The sequence below is a fragment of the Lytechinus variegatus genome, chromosome 13, assembly GCF_018143015.1.
Source record: "Lytechinus variegatus isolate NC3 chromosome 13, Lvar_3.0, whole genome shotgun sequence".
Lineage (NCBI taxonomy): Eukaryota > Metazoa > Echinodermata > Echinoidea > Temnopleuroida > Toxopneustidae > Lytechinus > Lytechinus variegatus.
This window is the reverse complement of record NC_054752.1, coordinates 16,585,128-16,611,130: the sequence shown is the minus strand read 5'-3', so window position 1 is coordinate 16,611,130 and position 26,003 is coordinate 16,585,128. Positions and strand designations below refer to the sequence as shown.

The following is a 26,003-nucleotide window of genomic DNA, read 5'->3' as shown; positions in this document are numbered from 1 at the left end:
AAATAAAATACGAAAAAACAAATATTGAAAGCTTGTAAGAAATTGGGCAAGGAATGAAATAGTTAGGGCTGTCTGAAAACTGAAATCAGTAATACTATGTAAACTTCGAATTGGCAATTTAGTATAGTACATTGTGATGAAAGGTAGGGAATACTATGCTTTTGTTCTGTTATCAATTATTGATTATTATTGTGGTTACAGCTCCAGCAAAATGTCCCCCAAGAGCACTGCTGTCAGATGGTAAAACGGTCTAAATCAAAAATTTGACTTTTTGAGGTAAATTCACTTTCCATGTAATGTGAGGGTGCTCTTTCCTATGATGCTATCGAGAAAATCCCATTATGTAATAGAGATAATTTCCGCTATCTTGGTACTTTTTTGCATTTTTCCTTAAGATTTGATGGCAAAATGGTCTATCTTTGAGTTAGACCAGCTTACCGCCACGTCACATGGCCGTCAGATTGTAAAACGGTCTTGTAAATCGCTGCAGAATGTTGTGCATTGTGGTAAGATGGTAAAATGGTCCATCTAGAAGATAGACCATTTTACCATAGTATGATGAGTATTGAGTGTATACATGTGCTGTGGTTAAACAGTCTATCCACACAAAAATCTCATTTATTTCATAATTAAAACCCCAAATAAACTAAAAACTGTTCAGTTATAAGTGTTTATTGTGCTTCTTCTTTTCCATTGCTAAAAGTACTTATTTCCTTCTCATAAAAAAGCTGAAACCTCTAAACTTTAAAGTCATTTTTCTCAGAACAGCGATTGTCGAGATAGACCGCTTTACCATCTGACAGCCGAGCAATAATCAAGAGTGATATAAATTACATATTGAAGTATGTACTTATGCAAGGAAAATAATAGTTTAAGCAAAAAAATTTTGAAAAGGCAACATTTGAGCAATTTTATGAATTGGATCAAACAGATATTTAGCGCTTACCTTAAATCACAATGACATCACCTATTTGGCCAATTTGAAATCCCACGCACATAGTGACCACAGTTGCTGTTAGCTTTAAATCACAATATCTTTGTTATTTGTTGGTTTTATCAACATTTCATGTTGCTTTTTTTTCTTCTTGTTTCTTTATAACAAATAATCCATTTTGGTTTCTTTACCTTTAATATATCTTTTCAGCAAAACATACAAGAATCTCTAATTCAAATAAACTAACATATCTAGAGTTCTACTTTGTTGTCGGCTAATCACACACCATATCATTAGCTTTTGAATTGATTGCAATATTGTTATTGTAACAATTTTTATGAAATTGGACCCCGATCTGATACGCACAGCCAAGACTCCTTGTTGGTATCTAATGCAAGGGATCAAAACAAACTGCCTTCCTCAACCAAACATTAGTTCATTCCAGGAAACATTCCAGGGTGCCACATAACTTTTAAGAAGCACTTTCCCTATCACACAAGTGAATCTTTAAATACTTGGAATATGCTTGCCCCAAAATCCATTTTGCTTGCCCGAGAAAATCCTTGAAACAAAGTTTTACCTCTTCGAAAGAATATATTGTGGTTTTATAAACCACTGACCTATTAGTTCTCTCTTTTGACATTAACTGACGGAGCTTTTTCTTGCATTTCTTTGTCCAAAGTGATTTAATCTTGCCCGCCATGACCAAATTTAGGGTCGTTATATATCATATTGACCCTAATATTGTAATACTGTGAGAATTTTGCTTGCCCAATTCAGGCAAAAAGTTTTGGTCTTTACCTCATAACACTTGCCCGACTTTAACTTTTACTTGCCCAGGGCAATTGGGCAAGTGCTTATGTAGCACCCTGCATTCTCAGAACAAAGTGAAAAAATACAAATAAATTATTCAACATGCACTCTGCATCTTGAATGCTTCACTAGAAAGGCTGGTTGTGTCTGGATTGGACACTGTATGGAACCAAAAATACAGTCGAAGGAAGAGTACCTAAATGATTTTGTTTTTTTTCTGACCACTGTCACATTTAACTCTCTCTGGAACAGGCCCCAGGAGATGCTTAAAATTTTACATCAGCACACCAGGAAAAAAAAGCTTACACAGCCATCATAACACTTAATATTGATTACAAAAATGATAGAATCATAGGACTTATTTGTTCTCATCCAATCAATAAGAAGGAGTTCAGCAGCTTATAACAGTATATTGTGACTTGCCATTGACCACACGTTTGGTGAAACCAGGCCCAGAGATTTGAGTCTCAGACATTGATGTCATCAGTGTTAATGAGCTGCCCCTCTGTTGCTAATGGCATGTGCTGGGGTGGCTGGTCGTCATCATCAGACTCTATGGAGTCTGCGGGAGGTTCCATTTGCCACGGGGTGGATTGGTTCATTGGCTGCTGAGGGGGCTGCATCTCAAAGGAAGTGGAGCCAGGCAAGATGACGCTCCTGTCGTGGAGCTGGAATGTAAAACATGAAAAGAAATTATTAGCAACACTGGGCTAGAATAAAATTGCTTTCACTCATGATAAGAAACAAAAATCAATGAAGATGGTGTGACAAACAATTGTTCGCATAACAATGTCACCTCTTTACCCCTGAACACATTGACTGTATATAATTCTAGTTAAATGTTATGCCAATCTGTTCTGGTATCAATTTGAACCATCATCATTTAGGGTGTGTTGCAGGAAAGAATTTGAAATCAATCACAAATTTATGATTGATATATCAATTTCAACTAAAGCAGATTTAATTTTACTGAGTTTTGCATGAAGTTGACCAGCAATAAAGTGTAAATTTGGAATTAATTGTAAGACTTATGATTGATTTAGGGAGCTAGAATTGACTTGCAATTGATTGCAAGTTTCAGTGCAATGCCTCATTAGTCAATCTGACCATATGTGGATAACAGGCGGGTGGGCTTCGCCTAATACACAACAAGGATACCACAATTAACCATCCATGAATCATGTTTACCTGGTGCATATAGAGGGCGCTAAAGTTCATGTCGGCGGTCGTGACGTTGGCAGGGGAGGGCCCCGTTACCACTGGATTGGCCGTTGGTACGAGAGACTGCTGCATTAGACCAGGACCTTGTATGCTGGTCAAGAAAGCACCATCAGGACTCTGCAAACTGGATAGAGAAGGAAGAACAATATCTTTGTATTGTATTTTGTGTATTGTATATATTTGTCCACAGGCGTATCCCGCCACAAGCATATGCTTCTAGGGTCATACGCCTTCCTCTTTACACATAAGTTGTTTATATTTATATTCTTTATAGAAATTGATTTGAAGTGTATTCTTGTGAACAATAATGAATGTAACTTTGTAAAATGGAGGAAAATAAATGTTTATTTGAATTGAATTGAATTGAACACATGGTGCTTTCAATTTACAGCCAAATTCCTAATTCCATGCATTAATTAGCATAACAAATTTATTATAATAATAAATGATAAATTTGTATAGTGCAGCCACTATATATATACTCTACTGCGCTTTGGTTACTCCTACTGCTTATGCATTACTTAAAAGCTTCCTTAAAGAGATGCGTCTTCAATAATGCTTTGAAAGAAGGAACAGACTGGGTCATTCTAAAGCTAAGGGGAAGTTGGTTCCATAATTTGGGAGCTGCGTAGCTAAATGCACAGTCTCCAAGAGTAGCCTTGGTTTTAGAGTAGGGTATTTCCAATAGGAATCTATCCTTCACGCTTCGCAGGTTGTATGAGGTTGATGGCATTTTCATGGAAAGCAATTCTGAAAGATAACTAGGGGCTTGGCCATTCAAAATTTACCCAGTATATGAAATAACGTTTAAAAAAAAATAGATTTAGAGACATTTAATTCAGCAACCATGCAGATTACATCAAGGGTGATTTGTGCACCGATTTTTTAAACCAGGATTGAACTGCTGGTGGCTGGGACCCGAAGCCCCCCCCCCCAAAAAAAAATATATATATAAAACTAAATAAAAATAACAACAATAATAATCATAATAATAATAATAATGTAAATAAATAAATAGTTTTCAAAAAAATCTTAAAAAGATAAAGATAACAAAAATTTACGGCAGCCGACTTCAAAAAGGGGCGTCATGCCCCCATTGCCCATCTTCAATACTTTTGAAAAATAAGCAGTCCTTATTAGATTTAAACGATTGCAGCCACAAGCTGGTAAAAACAATGGTAGAAAATAAGACCTCACCTCGTAAGAAGACCCGACCCCTCGGAATCCAGAGGGCCTTCCGAACTGGTGATCCCGCCCATCACAAGCTGGCTGGGGCGGGGGCTTGTTGCCCCCTCCGATATGGGGGATGTGATAGGGGATGAGAGGGGGGCAGGGGGCTGGAAGTGGGGGGTGGGGATGGCACCAAGGGAAGGCGGGTTACTGTGCTGGACAGCTAGACTACCTAGAATACTGTTTTGCTGTAAGAGATCATTAGAATGGAAAAAAAGTTACTATTTGAAGATACTATACTGTGATCACATAGGAACATAAAGGCCCGAATTCACAAAGGTGGTTTTGAAACCCACGGTTGAGTCCATGGTTTATGCAGATGTCTTGTGTAAATTACGCTTAATTTAGCGCGTATCGGGCGCGTGTATAAAACATGTCCAATGCTGATGCACGCATTTGTCACAGCGCGCCAAATTGACGCCTGTTACCATGGTTAGATATGCTATTCTATTCATGAGTCCTCTGTTTGAAGAGTGGACTCATGACTAAAAACAGTGGACTCATGAATAAAATAGCGTATCTAACCATGGTAACAGGTGTCAATTTGGCGCACTGCAAGCATTGGACATGTTTTATGCACGCGCCCGATACGCGATAAATTAAGCGTAATTTATACAGGAAATCTGCATAAACCATGGACTAAACCGTAGGTTTTCAAAACCACCTTTGTGAATTCGGGCCAAAATGTTTCTGCTGCTGAGTTGATAAATTGTCCATGTGTCTAACTATTTTTACACTCCAACCTTAACTTCCTGTGTAAATGTAGCAAACTTGATGACGTATCTCACTACAACTAGATATTTCGCTGAATTTTTTATTCATGTTTTTGGTAATGAGAAAGAGTTGTGGTTCGACGTTTGGCTACAAATTAATACAAATAAAGACAAATACTACTTTCCACACATATATGTAATAACCTCATATTTCCAAGATAATCCATTTTATTTTCACAATATGCAGCACTGATATGGAGAGTTTTATGGAGTACTGAATGACTTCAGAGAGGAATATATTGATTTACATACCCCTTCCAATGACGTAATAGACCTCATTGATGTCATCAGAGCATTGTTTTCAGCCTCAAGTCTGTTACATGTTTTTATATCACGCTGAGCTGTAATTCAATAAAACAAGTTAAAAATCACACCAAAACAGTGTTCGAGTGTTTTCAGACGGCAATACACTAGCAAGTTGAACACTTAGGCCCATATTCTTAACTCTGGTTTAACTTAAACTGTAGTCTTAAGCTGTGGTTTAAATATGTCATTAATTTCTATAATTAAATGATCAATATATCATCACATTTGGCATTCAAGTCATAAAAAAATTCTTCAAACGATAACAATACACTTCTTCACATTTGAACCATGGTAAGCGTCCTTGTTAACACATTAAGCATTAAAGTTTAAACGTTTTTTTACACTCATACTTTCCATATTTTTAGACCAGACTTAGACCATGGTTAAACCGGAGTTCATAATACGAGCCTTATATTCCATTAAAGGTAAATGCCAGTTTTGGTAATGATATCAAAATGAGTTCGTACAGAATCCAATGAAATGACCACAAAGTGTCTGTTTGCATATATGAAGAATATGTGCCAAAAATTCTGGAAGAAATTGTGTAATTCCTGAGAAATTAGCAAATAAGCACAGGATTCGGGTCGAGCGTCGGGCACAACATTCCATGCAATAATAATACACTGTCCCACATGCACTTAATGTGTTGGTGAACTTCAGTGTGAATATTTTTCACCGAAGATTTCAACATTTTACAAAGTTCAGTTTATGTAACTGTACCAGATTTAGATCCTCGATGATATGCTGACAATTAAGCCTTGTTTTACAGACTTTCTCATGAAATCAGTGTTTACTGCAACTAATGGCATTTCTCTTTAATACTACAATCATTTAACTAATCTATACTGGGTGATTCAAAAGTTCAATGTATGTGCAAGTGTTGGTGTTGGAAGCACAGTTAGGAGAGCCTTCCTTTTCTCAGCTTTAAAGGACAAGTCCAGCCCAACAAAAACTTGATTTGAATAAAAAGAGAAAACTTCAACAAGCATAACGCTGAAAATTTCATCAAAATCGGATGTAAAATAAGAAAGTTATGGCATTTAAAAGTTTCGCTTCATTTGAAAAAACAGTTATATGCACATCTCGGTCGGTATGCAAATAAGGAACTGATGACATCACTCACTCACTATTTCTTTTGTTTTTTATTATATGAAATTTGAAATATTTTTATTTTCTCGTCATTGTCATGTGAAATGAAGTTTCATTCCTCCATGAACACGTGGAATTCCATTTTTTTAACACTTTGTGCTTCAGGCAAGGAGGTCCTAATCATCAAATTCGTAAAAATTGAAATATTGTAAAATTCACACAATAAAAAACAAAACAAATAGTGAGTGACATCATCGACTCTCTCATCTGGAAGTAACTGGCTCGTTCATATAACTATTTTTTTAAAAATAAGCAGAACTTTGAAATGTCATATCTTTCTTATTTAACATCCGATTTTGATGAAATTTTCAGTATTGTGCTTGTCTGATTTTTCTCTATTGATTCAAATCAACATTTTTCTGAGGTGGACTTGACCTTTAACACCTCATCTGGGTTTACAAAAATGGTCCACATAACAACATTGACAGTTCATCATCAAGTGATACTCATCCTACATGTAAGACTGATCTAATTTCATTAGGTGTTAGGCCGATGTAAAATCAGCCCAACACCACTACAACATCAAAAGGTCAATACCGAACTTGAAATCATCTATTTAATGAAATTAATGATAATTATAATATAGGGGTTTAGAATGCACACATATCCACCTTATTAAGCTAGTCTTAAATTTTGGCCTATTCATCAATTGACGTAATACTTGCCTTGTGTCTTTAGTGCACTAATAAAGAACTTGCTGCTCTGGGGTGGCGTCCATTTAGGGTTGGTTACCTGCAGGGACAAACAAAGAAAGATGACCTTGGAACACCTCCTGAATTTTCATAATTTCATATTGGCTAGAAATATTATATATCTTTTGTAAAGATTGTGATATAATATCAAAGTGATTCTCACTACAATACAGATTCACATATTAATCTTGAAGATAATTTTTGCATTTTTTTTATTTGTTGCAAAGGAGAATTTCAAAGCAAATTAAAATATACCAAATATGGGGTATCTCATTTGTTGAGTCAAGTGTAACTTACAAACAGCTTTATTAAGAACCAAGCAGGGTTTGTATAATACCTGGAAATTACTAGGTATTCCATAAAACAATCCATTTTTTGTACATCTAGGCCCCATTTTTCTCTAACTTTAACTCACATCATTAACCTATCAAGCAACAACAATTAGACAATATTACCGGTACACTTTTTTTCGAATGAAGCACAAACCACATACACATAATTTCCAGAAGATCCCGCACATAAGGAGTTGGACGTACATATTTCATGGAACTGCTCGACTGGAAAGGGGTAAATAAATATCCCCAATTTTCCAATTTCATCCAGGAGATGTATACTTACAGTGAAATGCATGAGTGATAGTTCTGTTTTGCCATCTTCAGCTTGATTGTATTGGTTGGCATCGGTGTTCCCACCAGTCATCCACTGAATAAAAAAAAGACAATCATGAAAGCTAAACTCAGTTTAAGAGCAGCTAATCTGGCAACTATGGTATATGCTGCATTATTGTAGAGCACTTCAGAGCCTTGGATAAAGTGATAGGCATAATATGATACATATATACACTATCATCATCTTTGTTTTAACATTATCTTTAATATCCTTATTGTTATCATTATTCTTATTATACTCATAATATTTTTTTTATCTTTGTCATTATTATAATCATTGTGATTAAGATTATGAAGATCATAATTATGATGACAATGACATTATTATCAAAATTATTGTTTTATTATCACGATGTTTAGCAATATTATTATTATTTAGCGGCACCATGGTCTAGTGGTTATGACTCTCGTTACTCAATCTGAGGGACGTGAGTTTGATTCCCAGCCATGGCATGTTTTTCTTCCGCAAAAAGAAATTACCCTCTTAATTACACTTAACCCAGGTGAGGTATATGAGGATCCGGTAAGAAAGAATTCCTTGAATGCTTCAGATAGCAGCACAGCTAAAGCTGGGGTAATAATGATAGCAGCGCTTTGTATCCTCAGACAAAAAGCACTTAGTAAATCCAGCTTTTATCATTATTATCATCATTATTAAAGTCATTGCTATTTCTATTATATCAATTTAAACTTATTTCATAGGGTTGACTCAATGGGGCCTTTTCTCTCAAAAAAAATATCAAATATTAGAAGCTTTGTCTGACCTTGGGGTTTCCATGGGTCCTGATGTCCATCTGAGCGAAGGAGCAGACATCCCCCACACCGATGACATCCACGGTGAAGTTGCGATAGAAGTCAACGATGTCCACAGCTCGCGATCGGAGCTTGAAGATGAGAACGTAAGGAGTGACGATAGGACTCAGGAGCTCCTCAAGGAAGTAGACCTAAGACAATAAGAAAAAAATATAATACTGATAAAAGGAACACCAAGAATCAATTTACTTACAAGTGTGACAATGCCGCCCCATATATTGGGACCAAAAAAATGGCATCTCCATTTCCTTGATTTTCCATAAACCCAAGCCTGTCTGTAACTGTAAGTTAGCTCAGCTTCCAATGGGTTCATGTGTAACAGTGGACCGAGAACGTCATTTAAAACACCTCTACAGACGCACTAAATCATCATCACCTTATTAATATCTCCTCCTCCTCTGCCTACTCCTCCTCCTTATCCTCTTCTATCCCCAACAAAATCACCCTTTATCCTCATCACCACCATCAAAATCATAAATAATAGCCACTGTCACCACTGCAACCACCTGTTAAGATCTCCATCATCAGCCACCATTGATCAAGAGCACATCATTTTACTGCTTCTCCAAGAAGTATTAAGACTAAACCAACTTCATACATACAGACTGATCTCTTCAACTTACCGCTTTGTACTGGAAGAGCTGGGAGAACTCGTCCCGGACCTTGTAAGTGTGGGCCTGGCCTTTCCACGAGTCAGGGATGTAGTGGATCTGGGCTAGTATACTCTGGATCAATGTCTCCGGGCACCAGATCAGGTTCTGGGTCGACAAAGATGTTGAAAAGGCATTGGTAAGAAGCATGAAATGTGAAAGAATTATTGACAAGTCAATTCTGAATCAGGATTATTTCACCGAGTATTGCAGTGGATTGGAAATGACAGAACCATTCTGCTTGGTTCCTGCTCAATGATCTTGATTGGTTATTTAGCGATCGATTGCATATATTTGTGTAAAGGAGCCCAGAGCTCCCATGATACAAAGATGTATGATCAATTACAAGTTGATTATAATTGTTTGATACTGAGTATAATGCACAAAAGACACATGCTACAATGTTCTTAATAGGCCACTGTCGTTATAAGATTTCTAAAAATTGTGCCTTGTTCCACTTCAAATATTTGCAGGATAATGAATAGTGTTGTGTTAGTTGGAAATCAATGCCAATCAACAACAAAATATACTGACCTCATCTGGTATAAACGTTCTGCATATTGTAACAGCAACTCCTATAGTGAACAAAGAAAGGGATTAAAACAAATTATTTAGGATGATAAAAAACATGTATTATTTCGAATTCGATTCAAAACCCATCTTTTTAATAAACAAAACAAGCTGTTGCAATGACCAGTAATCTGTTATCTTTCTATTGATTTGTTATATGATTGATATTGCAAAATACCTCTTTATGTTTCACACTAATAATTACCAGTTATCTGTTATTTTCTTGCTATTTCATTTATTGATTTGTTGTTTATATGATTGACATTATTTACCTCTTAAAGTTGTACACTTATATTCATACGTTGTTTTTATTTTAATTTATTATGTTGTACTCGTTTTATTTATGTTATGTTTAAATTGTAAAGCGCTTAGAAACTGTATTGTATTAAGCGCTATATAAAAGCTCCATATTATTATTCTTTTTATTCATTATAGTGACTTTAGCTTAAAAAAACCTCTGACTGAAAAATTGGATAGAGCTATTAATAAAAAAATCATTGGCCCTATTGCATTTATCGTGCAATTATTTTTCAGCTAGCCAGTATGGTTCATGCGATACTTGTGTTTGGTATAAGAAGAATTTCTTTCAAAAGCATGGTTTATGCAAGGTCCCATGTGGATTAAAGCAAGTCAAGCTCGGTGTGCACTCATAAACGAGCATGTAAAGGCCACCGCACACCTTACGACCCGACTGGCTTGCGACTGAGTGAGAGGAGATGTGACGTCACAGCTCTTGTCAGCTTGAGAGTCGCAGAACGGTCAGAGACAAGTCGCAAGGAAAATCGGAAGGATTTGACATGTCGAATCCTTATGACTGGATCACAAGCTCAATCCAACTTCCAGCCAATCAGACAGTAGAGTTGCACGATGCGTGTATGATAAATAACGCGCCTTCGCAGTAGTAAGCGCACTTTCTCAGTTGCTATGCCAAAAAGCGAGGTGTCGAGGCTTATGACTACCTTGCGATTCATCTCCCCTCACTCAGTCACAAGCCAGTCGCCGACCAGTCGGATCGTAAGGTGTGCGATGGCCTTAATACAACTGGAAATGGTGTTGTAGATGTGGTGGCTTTGTACCAAACTGCTAACAGGGTTGAATGATTGTAAAGTAAGCAACCAGAGTACCCTGGGCTAATGTTCCTCTAAGAGGGACCTGGTAATGATGATGGATGCCTTATAAAGGGGCAATAGCAAACTGAGTGGAAATCAAACTTGGGTAACTATATTTTGAGACCTCTACTCACGTCTCCTCCATGTGAAATACCACTATAATAATACATAAATTTATAGAGTGCAGAAACTAATCCATAAAGTATATATTCTACTGCGCTTTATGGGACCCCTAAATTGCTTGTTTTAGATTAAAATGATGTGTTTTGAGCTTTGATTTAAAGTTGTTTATACAAACACATTCTTTCAGACATATGGAAGGGAATATGCATGAGTACTGTTTTTACCTAGTAATGTGACAGTAGTGAGTACATGTTCTACTGTCAAGACGTCCTCGTCGATGACGGTGAGGATGATGAGGACTGCTAAGATAGATCCAGCAAAGAAGGCTATGTTCCTGTAGGATAAAGAAATATGGAATAAATCAACCATCCCCATAGCCAAGGTTTTCTACTAGGTTCAATCTCTTCTCTTCCCCTCTAATAATATAGAATTTGTATAGCGCACATATCCACCTTGCTAGGTGCTCAAGGCGCTCTTATACTATCCCGGCTAAGCTAGTCTACCTATTCCAGTGCGCACAGCTTTTTGAGGAATTGCTTCCTGCCAGTAACCATTTAGGGGTTTAGTGCAGCACAATGTGGGTAAAGTTCATGCGTTAGAAATTCTTAGGGGGTTCAAATCCCTGAACCCCCCGGCTAGGGGCCCCGGCTAGGGGCTTGTAAACCATCCCAGTTTTCATCAACTTGGTCTACTAGCAGAAGGCTTGAGCACCTAGGCAGCTCAGCTAAAGCCGGGGTAATAATAGCAGGGCCCGCTGGTAGAACAGTTTTCGAAACTGAAGTGGCTACCCTGGGTAAATATACCAATATCATTATTATAAGGTCTAATTACCATTTGGTCCAACTACCACTTCATCTAACTGTCAATTAGTCTAATGCACAGAAAGTATAAATTCTACTTCTTCTACTTATTATTTTGCACTTTGTCAAATGAAATTTTGGTTCACATATTAGACAAAACGGATAGGACTATCGAACAGGCCCCAGATCTGAAAATTTATCATGCTGATGTTAAAAATGTAAAAGTCACTATACATGTATTTCAACATTATTCCTGTGTCTTGTCAATGCATTTGCTTCTAAAATCCATGAAATAAAGCTCAAAAATCAGAATCACATTCAGCTCTTTGAAGACAGCTCACCGCTGCAAGCTGTGAAGCAATTCATTCATTTCAAGAAATCAACGTAAAACAATGAAATGACTCACTGGCAGATGATAGCAAGCACATTGGATGTGAATGCATCCAGGTACTTCTTAGCTGGTTTGTAGCCTCGGTTCAGTCTGAAGGAATAATCATTTTAGAAAAAAAAATTAGTGGCAATTAATCAAGCTGCATTGATGAAACAATTTCAAGTATCAAAGTTTTGCTGCAATTGAACAAAATCAGGATATGACTACAAACAAAGTCAATGATTCTGAATATTTTTTCAGATTAATACCTTTGTATCAAGTGAATAAAACTAGGGGTTTTCTTAGGTCAAGTGTCCTGGTTTTTAAGCCTTCTTTAATGGGAGCATGATTGTTCTGGATCCAATTCCATAAAACCTCAGGAAAATGAGAACTGTTAAAAGCTACTGAAAGTGTAGCATATGATTGGCTAACAGCATTTTCATCAAGAGAAAACCAAATTTGTTTCTGAAGACAATCTTTATCAAATAAGACCCTTGATCTCTGTGAGAGAAGTATTCATATTGTGGTTCAAACTGATCAAAATATTCGCAATAAACGTCATGTGAATGTCTTCCAATACAAGATTTAGTTTATGTCTAAACATACAAGTTTTATCACTTGCTGCTGACTAGAGGGGAAAAATGGTAACCATAGAAACTGTAATGAATGGGACTATTTGAATGTTTTTTCCCCTTCTATGTGTTTCCAAAATCATATTGGAGATTGAGAATACGATTTGGGAGAGATCTTTTCATGATTTTTTTTTAAATCATTTATTCATTTCATTTTGTTTACCCAGGGTAACCACATCAGTGAACTAAGCACTGTTTTTCTTAAGGACCCTGCATACAAGTAACAAATACATACATATAACAAATACAAACAATAAAATTATCTACTCGTTCATACAAAAACAGAAATTTTCATTGAAATTGAGATATATGCATCCTTGACAGAGCAATGATGATACATGTATGCACTAAACAATCAACTGCTTATCAGTGTTGTAGTGCCTTGATGCTCGGCCTTGGCCTTAAGGCGCCTTAAGGCCTATTTTTTCAAAGCCTTGGCCTTGAACATTCAAGCCTTGGCCTTGAGAGGGCCTTGGCCTTGGCCTTGAGGATTTGAGCCTTGAAATTTCAAGGCATTTTCAAGGCATTTTCAAGGCTTTTTCAAGGCATTTTGTATTTTGTACTTTCAGTTTTATATAAGTAATTATAAATGTTTCAATTGTTCTGTAATGACACTAATGGTCAAAACTACCAGTCACCAGTAACAGTAGCAACAGCAGTAAGTGTAATAGCTGTCATTGATTGTAATTGTTAAATCATCATTATTAAGAATTATCATCACATTGTAACAAAGAAAACAGCAGTAATGAAAAATAACTATTAATTGGTAATGTGTTGTAATCATGACTAATGATGATAATGACAATATTAATAATGATAATAATGACAGTAATAATGATTATGATCAAGATTATAGTGCTTTGATGAAAGGAATAATTCTGACAGATCTGACTGCAATTTTGACAACAACTTTCATACTTTAAACATAGCTAACTCTAAGGAATGATTTATAACAAGGTTGATTTCTATTCCATTAGGATTTTCCTTGTATTATTTTCTTTAGCCAACAAGAATGATTTAAGTCTTAATTATATTCTGAAAAGATTTGGAAAACTTGTACACAGACTTTAATTTTGTAATATCCAAATTGGCTATGTCAATGGCATGATGAGCCAAAAATTTAGAGGGGCCAAGCATGGCATATAGAACAAGATTTCAGCCAAAAAATTTGAAAGCGATTGAAGCGAGCGAGCGAAAAAAAATTGTCACCCTTTTGCTATAAGAAAAGCTTTTTTTTTGAAAGACTGTGACAGTATGTTTAGAAAATAATATCAAATTTACTCCACATTTTCCTTTCCTTTATCCCCCTATTTTAAGTTTATTCTTGGTGGTGGAACTTCTTCCTCTCTCTCTCTCTCTCATTTTTTTTTGGGGGGGTCTGATATATTTTTAAACAGACGAGAAAGAGGAATGGGAAGAGAGAGAGAGGATGAGAGAAATATTTAAGGGCGTAAGAAAGATGGGCATGGCTGGTTTGGCAGAAAATACTGCAAAATTAGTTAATGATAGGCAGTATATATTTTCTAAATTGTAAGGAGAAACATATAAGGGCGCAAGAAAGATGGGGGTGGCTGGTTAGGCAGATCATACTGCAGAATTAGTTAATAATGATAGGCAGTACATCTTTTCTAAATTGTATACATTTTGTTTTGGGTCTAGTGTCTCAGATTGACAAAACAAAGGGAAAAAATCAATGAAATAACGTATTTGTGTTTGTGTCAATATGGGTTCAAGAAATAATGATTAATTAATATAATGATATATAATAATTATTAATATTATTAATAATTAAATGTTTCAGGATATAATCAAGATTTACCCCCCCCAACTAAGGGTATGGGGTGCGCCCCATTTATTTTGTATCCTTTTGAATAAAACTTTATTTTGTAAGTATTCTTTATTCTGGTTTTTTAGGTAAAATAGGTGTAGAAGATACAAGAAATGAGAATTGAAATTTGAAAGTGGTTGTAAGCAGAAAAAAACATGAAAACTGGCAAGAATCCTAAAAATGACACATTTTCAAGTCAGCATTTGAAAATTTCAGCTTGTGCTCTGTGCTCTCTTGTCCCCCCCCCCCCCCCACAAAAAAAAATCCTGTAGGAAAAAATGCCTCTTTTTCCAAAGTAAAAAAATGCCTTCTTTTTTCAGAATGATTTTTCCCTTTTTCAAAAGAAATACCTTCTTTAATAGTAAAAATGATACATTTTAGGTTTGAAAATCACAAATTTTGAATCATGCTTACATCAGTTATTGTTTAGTACAGTACTACATGTAATCCTGTTCATAGTTACAAAAATGTAGAATGGTGTTTTCTGGTTGGAATATCACAAATTTTTGGCTCGCTTTCTGCACTCGAATCAATTATTGTACTCATTCTATTCCTGTTTACACACAAAAAATGCTTAGAATGTCCAGTTTTCAGGTTGGAATATCACAATGTTTTTTAGCTCGCACTTTGCGCTCGCATTACTTTGATTGGTGAGTTATGTATCCTATCAAAAATGCAGTCCTTAAATGCTTCCTTTTCTGATCTGTACATTATCTAGCATTATTTCTTTAACTAGATGTACACATCTTTTTCATGATTACAAAAACAGCTCAGAATATTTAATTTTCATGTCTTATTACTTATGTCCAGAAGATTGAGATCGTGGTTCGTACCGGCAACATCACGCAACAGTGATTTAGTGCTTTAACAGTCATTAACCCCATAATTGACCGAAAATCAAGTTTTACAACTTCAGAATTGATTTTCTTTTCATGCAAAACTGCTTGCTCGCTACACTTTCTCGCTGAGAAGTAAAACCTAAATCAAAATATCTATCTTATCAATAAGAAATAATTTAAAAAGGCTTTGCTCAACTTAATTTCTACAAAACAAACAACTACTTCACGCAGTTGATAATCTCATTTTGAAAATACATGTATCTGTTAGCACCAAAAATTCCCATTTTGGTATATAAGTGCCTTTTTGGCTCTGAACCACCCCCAAAAATATTATATATAATATATTATGACTAAATTTATCATGAAATTATTTTTGTTTTAAATGTACAAGGGTGAAATTCTTTATTCGCTCAGTCCGCTCGCTCACAAACATTTTTGCCATGTGTGATGTCTAGCGGCCTATAAGCATTGTTAGCTCATTGTTCTGTATATCGTAAGTTTGAAATGCCTTGGCCTTGGCCTTGAGGTTTTCAGGCCTTGGCCTTGGCCTTGAGTTTCCATGCCTTGGCCTCAGCCTTGGGTATTGAAGCCTTGGCCTTGGGTATTAAAGCCTTGGCCTTAGCCTTGGCCTTGGAGGTTTGAGCCTTGACTACAACACTGCTGCTTATGCATAATCAGAAAAGGTCATAGAGCAAGAATAGACTAGGCCCTTGAAAGAATTTCTTAAGTATCTAGGAATCAGCCAAGGTCTATAGATTTGCTTGATGACTACTTGATCTATTTGATTTTTCTTTACCTCGCTTGGAATTCATGATCTAGTTCGTTGAAGTGCCGTAGGTACAGCCGTCCATACTGCGACCTAAAGGAGAGAGAAAGTTTTTTAAATAGTTGCAATATTTTACCATTCTTAATGGAAGTGTATGTGAATACACTACATCAATATAAATCATTTGAAAGGTAATTAAGATTTTTAAGTTGGAAACGGCTTAATAATTTCTTCCTTCAAAAAAGCCCCGAGACTCCTTTCAGGGCAGGCTTAACAAGCTGAAAAAAAATATTCTACCTACTAAAAAATACCAAAACACATTTAAATAAATAACTATCAACATACATGTATAAATTGTTTTCAGAATTGTCCATGAATAGGAATCAGAATATGAACCAGAAGATGCGTCACTTTAAACTACTGAACAAAAGTAAAACCTGAAGACATAACTGTACAATTGTGCGTATGGACAGACAACCACCTTGGTATTGAAAGCTATGCTTGAATAGTTTAAACTTGCAATGTTCTTCTTTTTTTCAGTCTTTCTGTAATTTGCTCTGAAATGGCTTGAACATCTGATTAAGATGGAAAGTACATTTTATATATATATATATATATATATATATAACAAAATATGCTGAAGATAAAAGGTAATGCTTTCAATGCCAATATAGTTTTTATTTACTCGAATTTTCTACGGACCTCCGTCTTCTTCAGGAGTATATACAATGTGTGGTATCAATCAGAGAGCGCATCCTCAGACAGATGTTGTTATGATGACTGGCTGAGGATGCGCGCCTTTCACAGAAACATACATAGTAACGCTTGTTTGTAATTATCTAATTGTTACGTAACAATTAATATTGCGCAATAACATTTCTTGTTACGCAACAATAAGAAATTCAAGAGATGAGATGATAGAACGAAGATCAAATTGGTGAAGAGAAAATGGTTCTCTCGAAAGTATTAAGTACGGATAGGTATTATTGAGCAATAAGAGAAATTCCTGTGTGATACGATACCAAACATCGTGGCGCTTGTCAAAGTATTTTTTTCTCTTTAGGAACTAACGAAACTAACGTTTCATGCTCAACGTCAACCTCCCAATCTGAGGAAATTGCTTGTGAGCACCAGACTCCCGACACCTGAGCATCCAAGAGGTAACATACCTTGTGACAAACCCAGATGTCAAATCTGTAAACATATCGTTACTGACACCACAATTAGAATTGCTAAGAACGTTACTCTGCATCCGCAGAGACATGACTGCGATGCCAGTAACGTGCTTTACTGTTTACTCTGCGCACGCTGCCCCCAAGCAATCTATATTGGTGAAACCAGCACGAAATTCCGAATGCGCTTCAATAACCACAAATCATCTATTCAGAAGAAACGTACCGACCTTCCTGTTGCCAGACATTTCTGCCTTCCTGGACATTCTTTAGCGGATGTGAAAGTGTGCATATTTGGGGGAGGATACAAATCAGCGGACGAGAGACGAACCGCTGAATAATTGTTAAATGTAGGAGCTTTGAGGGTGATGGTATGAACCGAGATCTGGGATTCCTTCATTCATTCTTTCGGTAGTTTCGTTAGTTCTTAAAAAGAAAAAAATACTTTGACAAGCGCCACGATGTTTGGTATCATATCACACAGGAATTTCTCTTATTGCTCAATAATACCTATCCGTACTTAATACTTTCGAGAGAACCATTTTCTCTTAACCAATTTGATCTTCGTTCTATCATCTCATCTCTTAAATTTCTTATTGTTGCGTAACAAGAAATGTTATTGCGCAATATTAATTGTTACGTAACAATTAGATAATTACAAACAAGCGTTACTATGTATGTTTCTGTGAAGGGCGCGCATCCTCAGCCAGTCATCATAACAACATCTGTCTGAGGATGCGCTCTCTGATTGATACCACACATTGTATATACTCCTGAAGAAGACGGAGGTCCGTCGAAAATTCGAGTAAATAAAAACTATATTGGCATTGAAAGCATTACCATTTATCTTCAGCATATTTTGTTACTATTAGAGAAGCCAATACGTGAAACTTTAAGATATATATATATATTCATTATTTATGTTTTTTACCATTTCCTGGCTCCTAGAGTTGAAGGATCTCTCTTGATGAGTTCTGCATAGCTGAAGAATGAGTAGAGGATCTGCCATAAGAAGATGAATGGACTCAGGACGAGGTTTGCCAGACCTATCCACAAGATATGCTTTGATAACCTGTAAAGATTATAAACAAGACAAAGGTTTAATTGGGAACTACACCTAGAATTTCAAATATTAGCACATTGCACAATTTTGTGAAAATTAGTCTTGAAATATATCAAAGAGCATGCATCATGCCAACATTGTGCAACCCACAAAATTCCAATTGCAAAAAGAGCATTCCAACAACAAAAAAGAAGAAATTTCTCAACAAGACCTTTTAACCCTAAAAAGACTGGGCCCCCTCTACATTTTTCGCGATAAATCCGCCGCTTGAAATTTTTTGACAGCGTCGCTCACTGACTTTTTACTTTCAAGTCTCGTGCAACTTTTGAGACCAAGATTGTGACCCCCAGGCACGCAGTTCCGAAATTATGCAACATTTTGTAAGTGCATGCAGACCCAAAATTACTCAAAAATGTGAATCTGTGTACAATTCTGATGCAAATAGTTTTTTTAGCCAAAATTCATAAATGTATCATTATTTTTCTTTTTACTGCTTAAAATCAATTAATTTTATCTCTGTTATGGTCAAAATAAAGTTCCCGACAATTTCCATTGAAAACACAATAAAAAACAAAAAGTCGAAAAACAGAGAAATACATAAGAAATTTAGAAAACAATAGAATACATAAGAAAATGTGATGTTGAAATTTTTTTCAAATAAATTTGATCAGATGCCTATCAAGAGTATGTGAAACAAAAATTAGCATTGTAGGGGTATTATTTTATCAATTAGAGCAAACTTATGATTTTATGCATAAATTAGCATAATTAATGAACAATGAGATTTTTCGCAGAAGTTGATGATATAATTTTGTAGATAATGCCATGGGTAACACGCATGCCAATTTTCGTCGCGATCGCGCGATCGACGGCAGAGATCATAAGGGGGGGGCTAAATCAGCCCCCCCCTCCCCAAGTCTTCTTAGGCATCGAAATAGCCCAGTCTATTTAGGGTTAAACCCAGACTTGCCAACCTCTGAGAATGAAAAACTGTATTCAGTCGTCATGAATATTCATTAGGTGGGGCTGGTGATGTCACATCCCCACTTGTTCTTTTGTATTTTATTAGATGAAATTTTATTTTGGTTTATCCAATTTTTTTCCTCCAAGTACTAGAAAAATTAGAGTGACAACTGATTTAGTGCATTAGATAATTATTGCTGCAACTTATTGCATTTGCTGGGGAGCTCATTGGTCAATAAAGCAGATCACCAAATGATATATCAAACAGGAGAGCGTATGCATACGTAGCCTATTTATTATTGGTCTTTGAAAAACCCTCTGAAAATTCTCCAGACATATAATTTGGGGGGGAGTATGATATATTGTTTAATGGTTATGGTTTTTCACATTGTGGACCGTGCACACAGTGTTGCTTTAACAACTCAGGAAACCACACAAAAAAATCATAAATGCTCGCTTCTGATTGGTTTAAAATCAACTAGCGTTTGATTTTAAGAGTTGTGTTTGACTGCTTCCTTTCTGAAACAGTACCAATGAGGTGAGTTCATACTTACTGTCTTGCTAGTTCCTCTCTCTTGGATGATCGTTTGTATTCGTCTTTCAAGTGCCAATAGTTTCTAAACGGGGCCCACGGACCCCCTGATTCAAATTCAAGAAAGATAGAGAAATGTTCATTATTTACAAGGAATAGAAGGCTAAAAATGTAGACATGTACACAGTGGTGGACCGTGACCCCGAGGAGACAAAGCATTGGGGGGGCACGGCATTGTTCACCAACAATGCAGTGCCCCCCCAATGCTTTGTCTCCTCCGGGTCACGGTCCGCTACTGCATGTACATATCACTATTTGTATAAAGCATATTTTAGAAGAATGTACTAATAGTCATATACACTTGGTGGCCACTTAATAATAACCACTTTAGGCCCATTTATATTCACTTAATGCCCAATCCCCCTCAACAACAATTAAAAGAAAATACTTCAATTACATACATGTAGTTCTCAAACAGATGCAGTTAAATTATCCTTTTCACATCTAAAAAAGAGGAAATTTAAATAAAAATTCGTTTTTCAAGAACCGTGGATTGGAAAAATCTAATACAAATACATAGGAATCACTCTTAAGTAGTAGGTCAACATATTGATTTGCAAATTTCATATCTTAAATGACTGTAGAGATATGGGGATCGTCGTGGAAATAATGGAGGGATTGGAATGTGGGAGGAAAGAAGAGAGGGAGGATGGGGATGGAGGAGAGGGTAGAAGGGGAGGTGGAGGAAGGGGAGAAAGGGGTAGCACAGACCTGCCAAATTCTAAAACCCCCAAAAAAGTATTCTTAGAAGGAAAAAAGTGATTTCTAAAATTTGGCTCAACATAACAATCGCCAGCCTGTTGCAGTGAGATCGGTGAAAAAACCATGTGGAATGAGTCTACTTGAAATCTTGATGATTCACCGCCTTTAAACATGTGCTCTTAGGCAAGAATTTACTTACTTACTCAGGCCCGACAGTGACTTTTACTGGTCTAGGAGTGTCGGACCGGCGCTAGTGTCACGGGCTGTGCATAATACATTCTCCATGATCAGATCTTTTTTTTAAAGTAATAAATCATACAAAAAAGTATTGGTGTATTCATGGCAAAGAAGAGGAATAAATACTCTAAAAAGGGAAAGGTTGGCACGTCTGCAGATCTGCCAACCTGAAAAGGAACATTTCAGTATTTTTTAAGCTGAAAATCAGTATTTCGGTGAGGAAATAAGTATTTTTAAAAAATACCACAGGACCACACATGCAACTGAAACTTTAGAAATCAGTATTTTACATGAAACTACCAGTATTCTTCTCACTTTTCAGTACTAAATACTGAAAATCAGCACTACTTTGTAGCTCTGTGTCAGGGGTAGGAGGAAGGGGGGAGGGGAGGGACAAAAGGAAAGATAGAAGGGGAGAGAGGGAATGAGAAAAAGAAGGGGAGGAAATGGGAGAGGAGGGCAGGAATGGGTGGAAGAGGAAAGGAGGATTGGGATGGGGGTGAAGGGGGAAACGAGTGGAAGGGGAAGGAGACAGGGAGTGGAGGGAGGAAGAGAGGAGGAAAGAGAGGGAGGAAGGGGAAGGGAGAGGGGGAAAGGACAAGGGAAGAAGAGGGATGAATGGTAGATAGGAAGAAGTGGGAAGGGAAGGGAAGGGAGAGAGATGGGGAGACAAAGTGAATGAATGACTAGACTTATCAACATCAAATCCACTTACAAAATAGGATCATCTCTAAGTTGTACTTCAATCCATTGGTGAGAAAAACTCTGCAAGAATGAAAAGTAATACCAAATAAAAATCAGTACCATACAAGTACTAAAGAATCTGAATTATACAATCATCAAATAAAAAAAGTTGTGAAAAAAATATTTGTGGTGGTAATTTCCATAATATATAAAAATGCTAGAGAGGAAAGTGTCCTTGCCCTAAAAAATTAAAATGCAAGGTTGCTGCATCTTGACTTTGGATGAATGATAGACTTCATATTTCTAGATGGTTTGGAGACTGAGTTACTCATTAAAAAAAAAAAGAATCTCAAACAGCTATCACGCCATATAACAGAGACCCTACCCTGACGTATTAATCTGAGCTGCAAAGTCACATATATTATTGGTATTGATAACAACTTACATATGTTATTGATAACTTAAATATCTTATTGATAAAAATAACTATGAAACAGGACCCCGGGTGATACTTACACATCTCCTAAGAAAGGCGGATGATGATGTAAGGGCAGTAAAGACTTATTCACCATGGCAACCATGTAATTCTTAAACCGCAATATCCTGTGATATATATCTGCATAGTTCATAAGACAATACAATCAGGTTGAGAGGGGTCCATATGCACATCAAAATGTGATTAGAGACAAGATACGGATATTAGCTGTAAAAGGGGTAAACAAAAAAGTGAAGGACAAGCCATTATGCATTGAAAATGACTTGCCCCTCTGAGCAAGGGGAGAGGTTTGCTTTCACAAAAATATTTATTAGGGTTGGGCTCAATTACAAGGTAACTGATCAATTACGTAATTAGTTACATTTTTTAGTAATTATGATTGAAATTTTGAAAGGAAAAATTATTGTAAAATTTTTGTAATTGAAAAAATGCAACTGACTTCAATTACTGTCAATTACAGTCAATTATTAACAATAAACTTACTTAATTTAGGATTTAATTTCATGTGTTTTTCCTGTCAACTGCTTTAACATCAAGGAGTGGAATAGGCAGAATCCATGTTCTTTAACATAATTACATGACTGTAAACCTTCAACTTGTCAGTTTCTCTGTAACTAAGAGTTATGTTGAAAAAGGTGTTGCTAGTGCATACAGAGTACAAATTGATTTCATTTATGACTTTTATAGAAAGTAATTGAAATTATAATTGTAATTTACAAAAGTAATTGGTAATTGTAATTGAAAAAAATGTAATTCTATTGAAAAGTAATTGTAATTTAACATTTCTTCAATTATGTAATTGTAATTGTAATTGAAGAATGCAATTGAGCCCAACGCTGCTATTCACAAAGCCATATGTACATTGCAAGTATATCTTCAGAATGAACTTGGCATGTGAACAGTAATGAGAAACCAACATCTGGAGGTGTAACATTAATGGTACTGGACATTTCTATTAAATTACACTGGATTATCTTATTTTGAGAACTTTGCATGAAATGCCCGAAAGGAATCATACTTTACCATTAGACTCTGTCGTTTTTAGTGAATAAACATATTTTTGCTTTAATTAGAATCATGCAGATTTTTGTTTGTACTTTTGTACTTATTTGTACTTTGTATGTTTTTGACTGGTTTGAATAAATTCAATTCAATTCAATAGGGTCACCATACAGACTGGGCTTCCGTAGATGCTTTCAGACACTCCTTCTATCCTCGTACTGTGAGAATCTGGAAGACTTCCCTATGCAGCTATCAACGCACCTTCCCTCACTACCTTCCACGCGGCTGCCTTCCCAGTTATCAGAAGTTTGCAGCCACCTGCTAGTCTTCGGTTATTGTCAACTGAATGACCATGTTTTTACTTGCACCCTCCACTTTTTACTGTAAATAACCCCCAACGTCACTGTCGACCATTGACTGTACATGCACCCATACCAGTTAAGCTTCCAGTATGAGCTGCAAATAGGATTATCATTTCTTCAAGGTTCAAGGGACCAGACCATACTTACCCAACTCTGTCAGCTCTGCCTTGTGTATACACATCCTCTGTTCCCTTTGGACCTGCTGAACTCTCTTGAGGACATCATGCCATGTCAGATTCACAAGGTCTTTCTAAAAGTTGGAGGGGGGGATAACAAAAAATCTCTGCAATTAATGGATGGAATATTGTAAATGGAGAGGAAAATTAATCTCATCTTTATAAAAATACTAATGCTACAATGAAGGTATAAAAAATGTGTGTGTCTATCAGAGGCAACAGCATGGAACATTTTCCTTGGCAGTCATGCTAGGACTTGAACCCACGACCCTCTGTTTGAAAGGTGAGAGTCAGAACCACTAGACCACAAAGTGCCTACCGAATTGAACAGGAATGACCAATTCACCTCACACTCGTGACAATCACCCTTAACCCCTCCTTTCACTTTGCACGATTCAGTGCGTTTTCCATCCTCGAACCAACCCGGACCATCGGTTAGAACATGCCATACTCACCGATGAGATTTTGAGTGCTTTTGTATAGAATGATCTGATCTCCCAGAAGTGGAATGCGTTATAGAGTACCCTCAGAAGACGATGAAGCCAAAAGATGCCGGCGATGATCAGACAGATCACAATCACGCTAGAAGGACTGAAATAAATCAATTGTAAAGATTTAAGAACATATTGTAAAGACATTGTAAGAAAAAAAGTAACTAACATGTTTAATATGACCTCTTGACTTCTAACAATAATAATATTTGCTTAAATCAAATAGCACTCAGGGGGAAAAAAAGAAATATGAAGGGGCTCAGGTCAAAGTTGCCCTCAAAAAGCATCCAAGCATCAAGAGCCTTGAAAAAATAAAACAGAGCCCCTAGAATTCCCTTTAGGGTCCAATGTAAACTGTAATACAATACAGAAGTTTTGGGCTGGTAAGACCTGAAAGAAACCCCAGAATTTTGAAATTTGATTTGTCCCAGAAGTTCCACTTACATGTAAAACATTGGAGCAACATCTACAGTGCTTTACAGATGTAATACTCCAGTCATCATATTCTGCACATATCACACATGCAATTCATGCACTTTCTCCACTCCCCATGGCGTTCGAGTGCAAACTCAATGGCTAGGCATCAAGGGCGTCAGAGCTGAGGATTACCTTTTGTGTGGGGGGGATGCAACAATAGATGCCCCCAACAAAGGACAATCATCTGCGCCGATACCCATGCTAGGTATACTACACACATGTAGGTTTATGTATCCTACTATGGATCTATTAAATGCAAAGCAAAATCATTTGCGACTTGTATGACCATTAACCATGGCTGGTAGAAACTCTCATTTAAGGTTTGTAAACCAGATAAACCAGAAAATAAACACCATTCTAGATTGTCTACCAGTGAAACCCTAATGACATACATGTACAATTTCACAATCACAACTAGATCAAAAGTTTAATTGATATCAATTGACTGACCCGTACATGTACATCACTGACTGGGTGTCTGCATTCTTAAAGGTATTGTTTTACTTTGTGAGCAGCCGATTTAAAAAATTCTCAAAACAAGATGAAACATGTGTACAAGTGCATGTATTAGAACTAATGAAACCTGAAAACAACCATTATTGAGAATGAAAAGCTAAAACTACAAGGCAAACCCCGATTTTGTAAATGGGCGTCTCATAGACGCCTAAATAGCACACATAAGTGTATGGGATGAAATTAAGATGGTGTTTCCGGTCACCTTATTTTGAAGCACTAAATAATTATTTTCGAACACAATTTTTTCTGGGCTTCATTTTTGTAACATATCACAGACACAGGTGACAAGTGTGACCTTCTAGCTCAGATTTTTTAAAAGTCAAACCAATGTTAACCAATCACTTTAACTTATACATTGGTCACATTTGATCTACGGTGGCCGTACGGCGAGTCGACAACAGCCGTTTTATTATATAATTTCAATTCAAACCAAAATTTGGTTGGTACTAAAAGTGTTGAAACGGCTGTTTTCGACTCGCCGTACGGCCGCCGTAGAGCAAATGTGACCATGGTATAATTACTACTGTTTTCTTACATTGATATGTATACAGTGTACAAAGAGAAAAAATGATAATCTTTGTTCAAATAAAGGAGACTTACACACCCAAGTAAATTGTGTTTAGTTCATTGAATCCAATATTCAATGTTTGTAAAAACTGATCAATTCAAAATCATGTTGGAAGATAAACAGAAATGCACTGTGCCATGGATTTACAATGTACATACAAATGAACAATACATTTATTTCCTGTGTTTTAGAATTCAGTTAGCACAGGAATGACTG

The 26,003-nt window shown here is 36.3% G+C and overlaps 1 protein-coding gene across 1 annotated transcript in view; it reads right to left on the bottom strand.

Moving 5' to 3' along the window:
• Nucleotides 1-281: 281 nt before the first annotated feature.
• The window catches only part of LOC121426082 (autophagy-related protein 9A-like), a 29,867-nt gene continuing 4,145 nt past the window's right edge, over nt 282-26,003 (bottom strand). Inside the window, exons 5-22 of the mRNA XM_041622230.1 lie at nt 24,191-24,326; nt 23,707-23,809; nt 22,216-22,315; nt 21,731-21,780; nt 20,039-20,123; nt 18,390-18,530; nt 16,317-16,379; nt 12,258-12,332; nt 11,276-11,385; nt 9,784-9,824; nt 9,223-9,357; nt 8,551-8,730; nt 7,737-7,820; nt 7,092-7,158; nt 5,224-5,312; nt 4,166-4,386; nt 2,936-3,092; nt 282-2,415 (exon numbers count right to left, since the gene is read on the bottom strand). Coding sequence (XP_041478164.1) covers nt 2,215-2,415; nt 2,936-3,092; nt 4,166-4,386; nt 5,224-5,312; nt 7,092-7,158; nt 7,737-7,820; nt 8,551-8,730; nt 9,223-9,357; nt 9,784-9,824; nt 11,276-11,385; nt 12,258-12,332; nt 16,317-16,379; nt 18,390-18,530; nt 20,039-20,123; nt 21,731-21,780; nt 22,216-22,315; nt 23,707-23,809; nt 24,191-24,326 — 2,038 coding nt within the window. The 3' untranslated portion in view covers nt 282-2,214. The remainder of the gene's footprint in view (nt 2,416-2,935; nt 3,093-4,165; nt 4,387-5,223; nt 5,313-7,091; nt 7,159-7,736; nt 7,821-8,550; nt 8,731-9,222; nt 9,358-9,783; nt 9,825-11,275; nt 11,386-12,257; nt 12,333-16,316; nt 16,380-18,389; nt 18,531-20,038; nt 20,124-21,730; nt 21,781-22,215; nt 22,316-23,706; nt 23,810-24,190; nt 24,327-26,003) is intronic.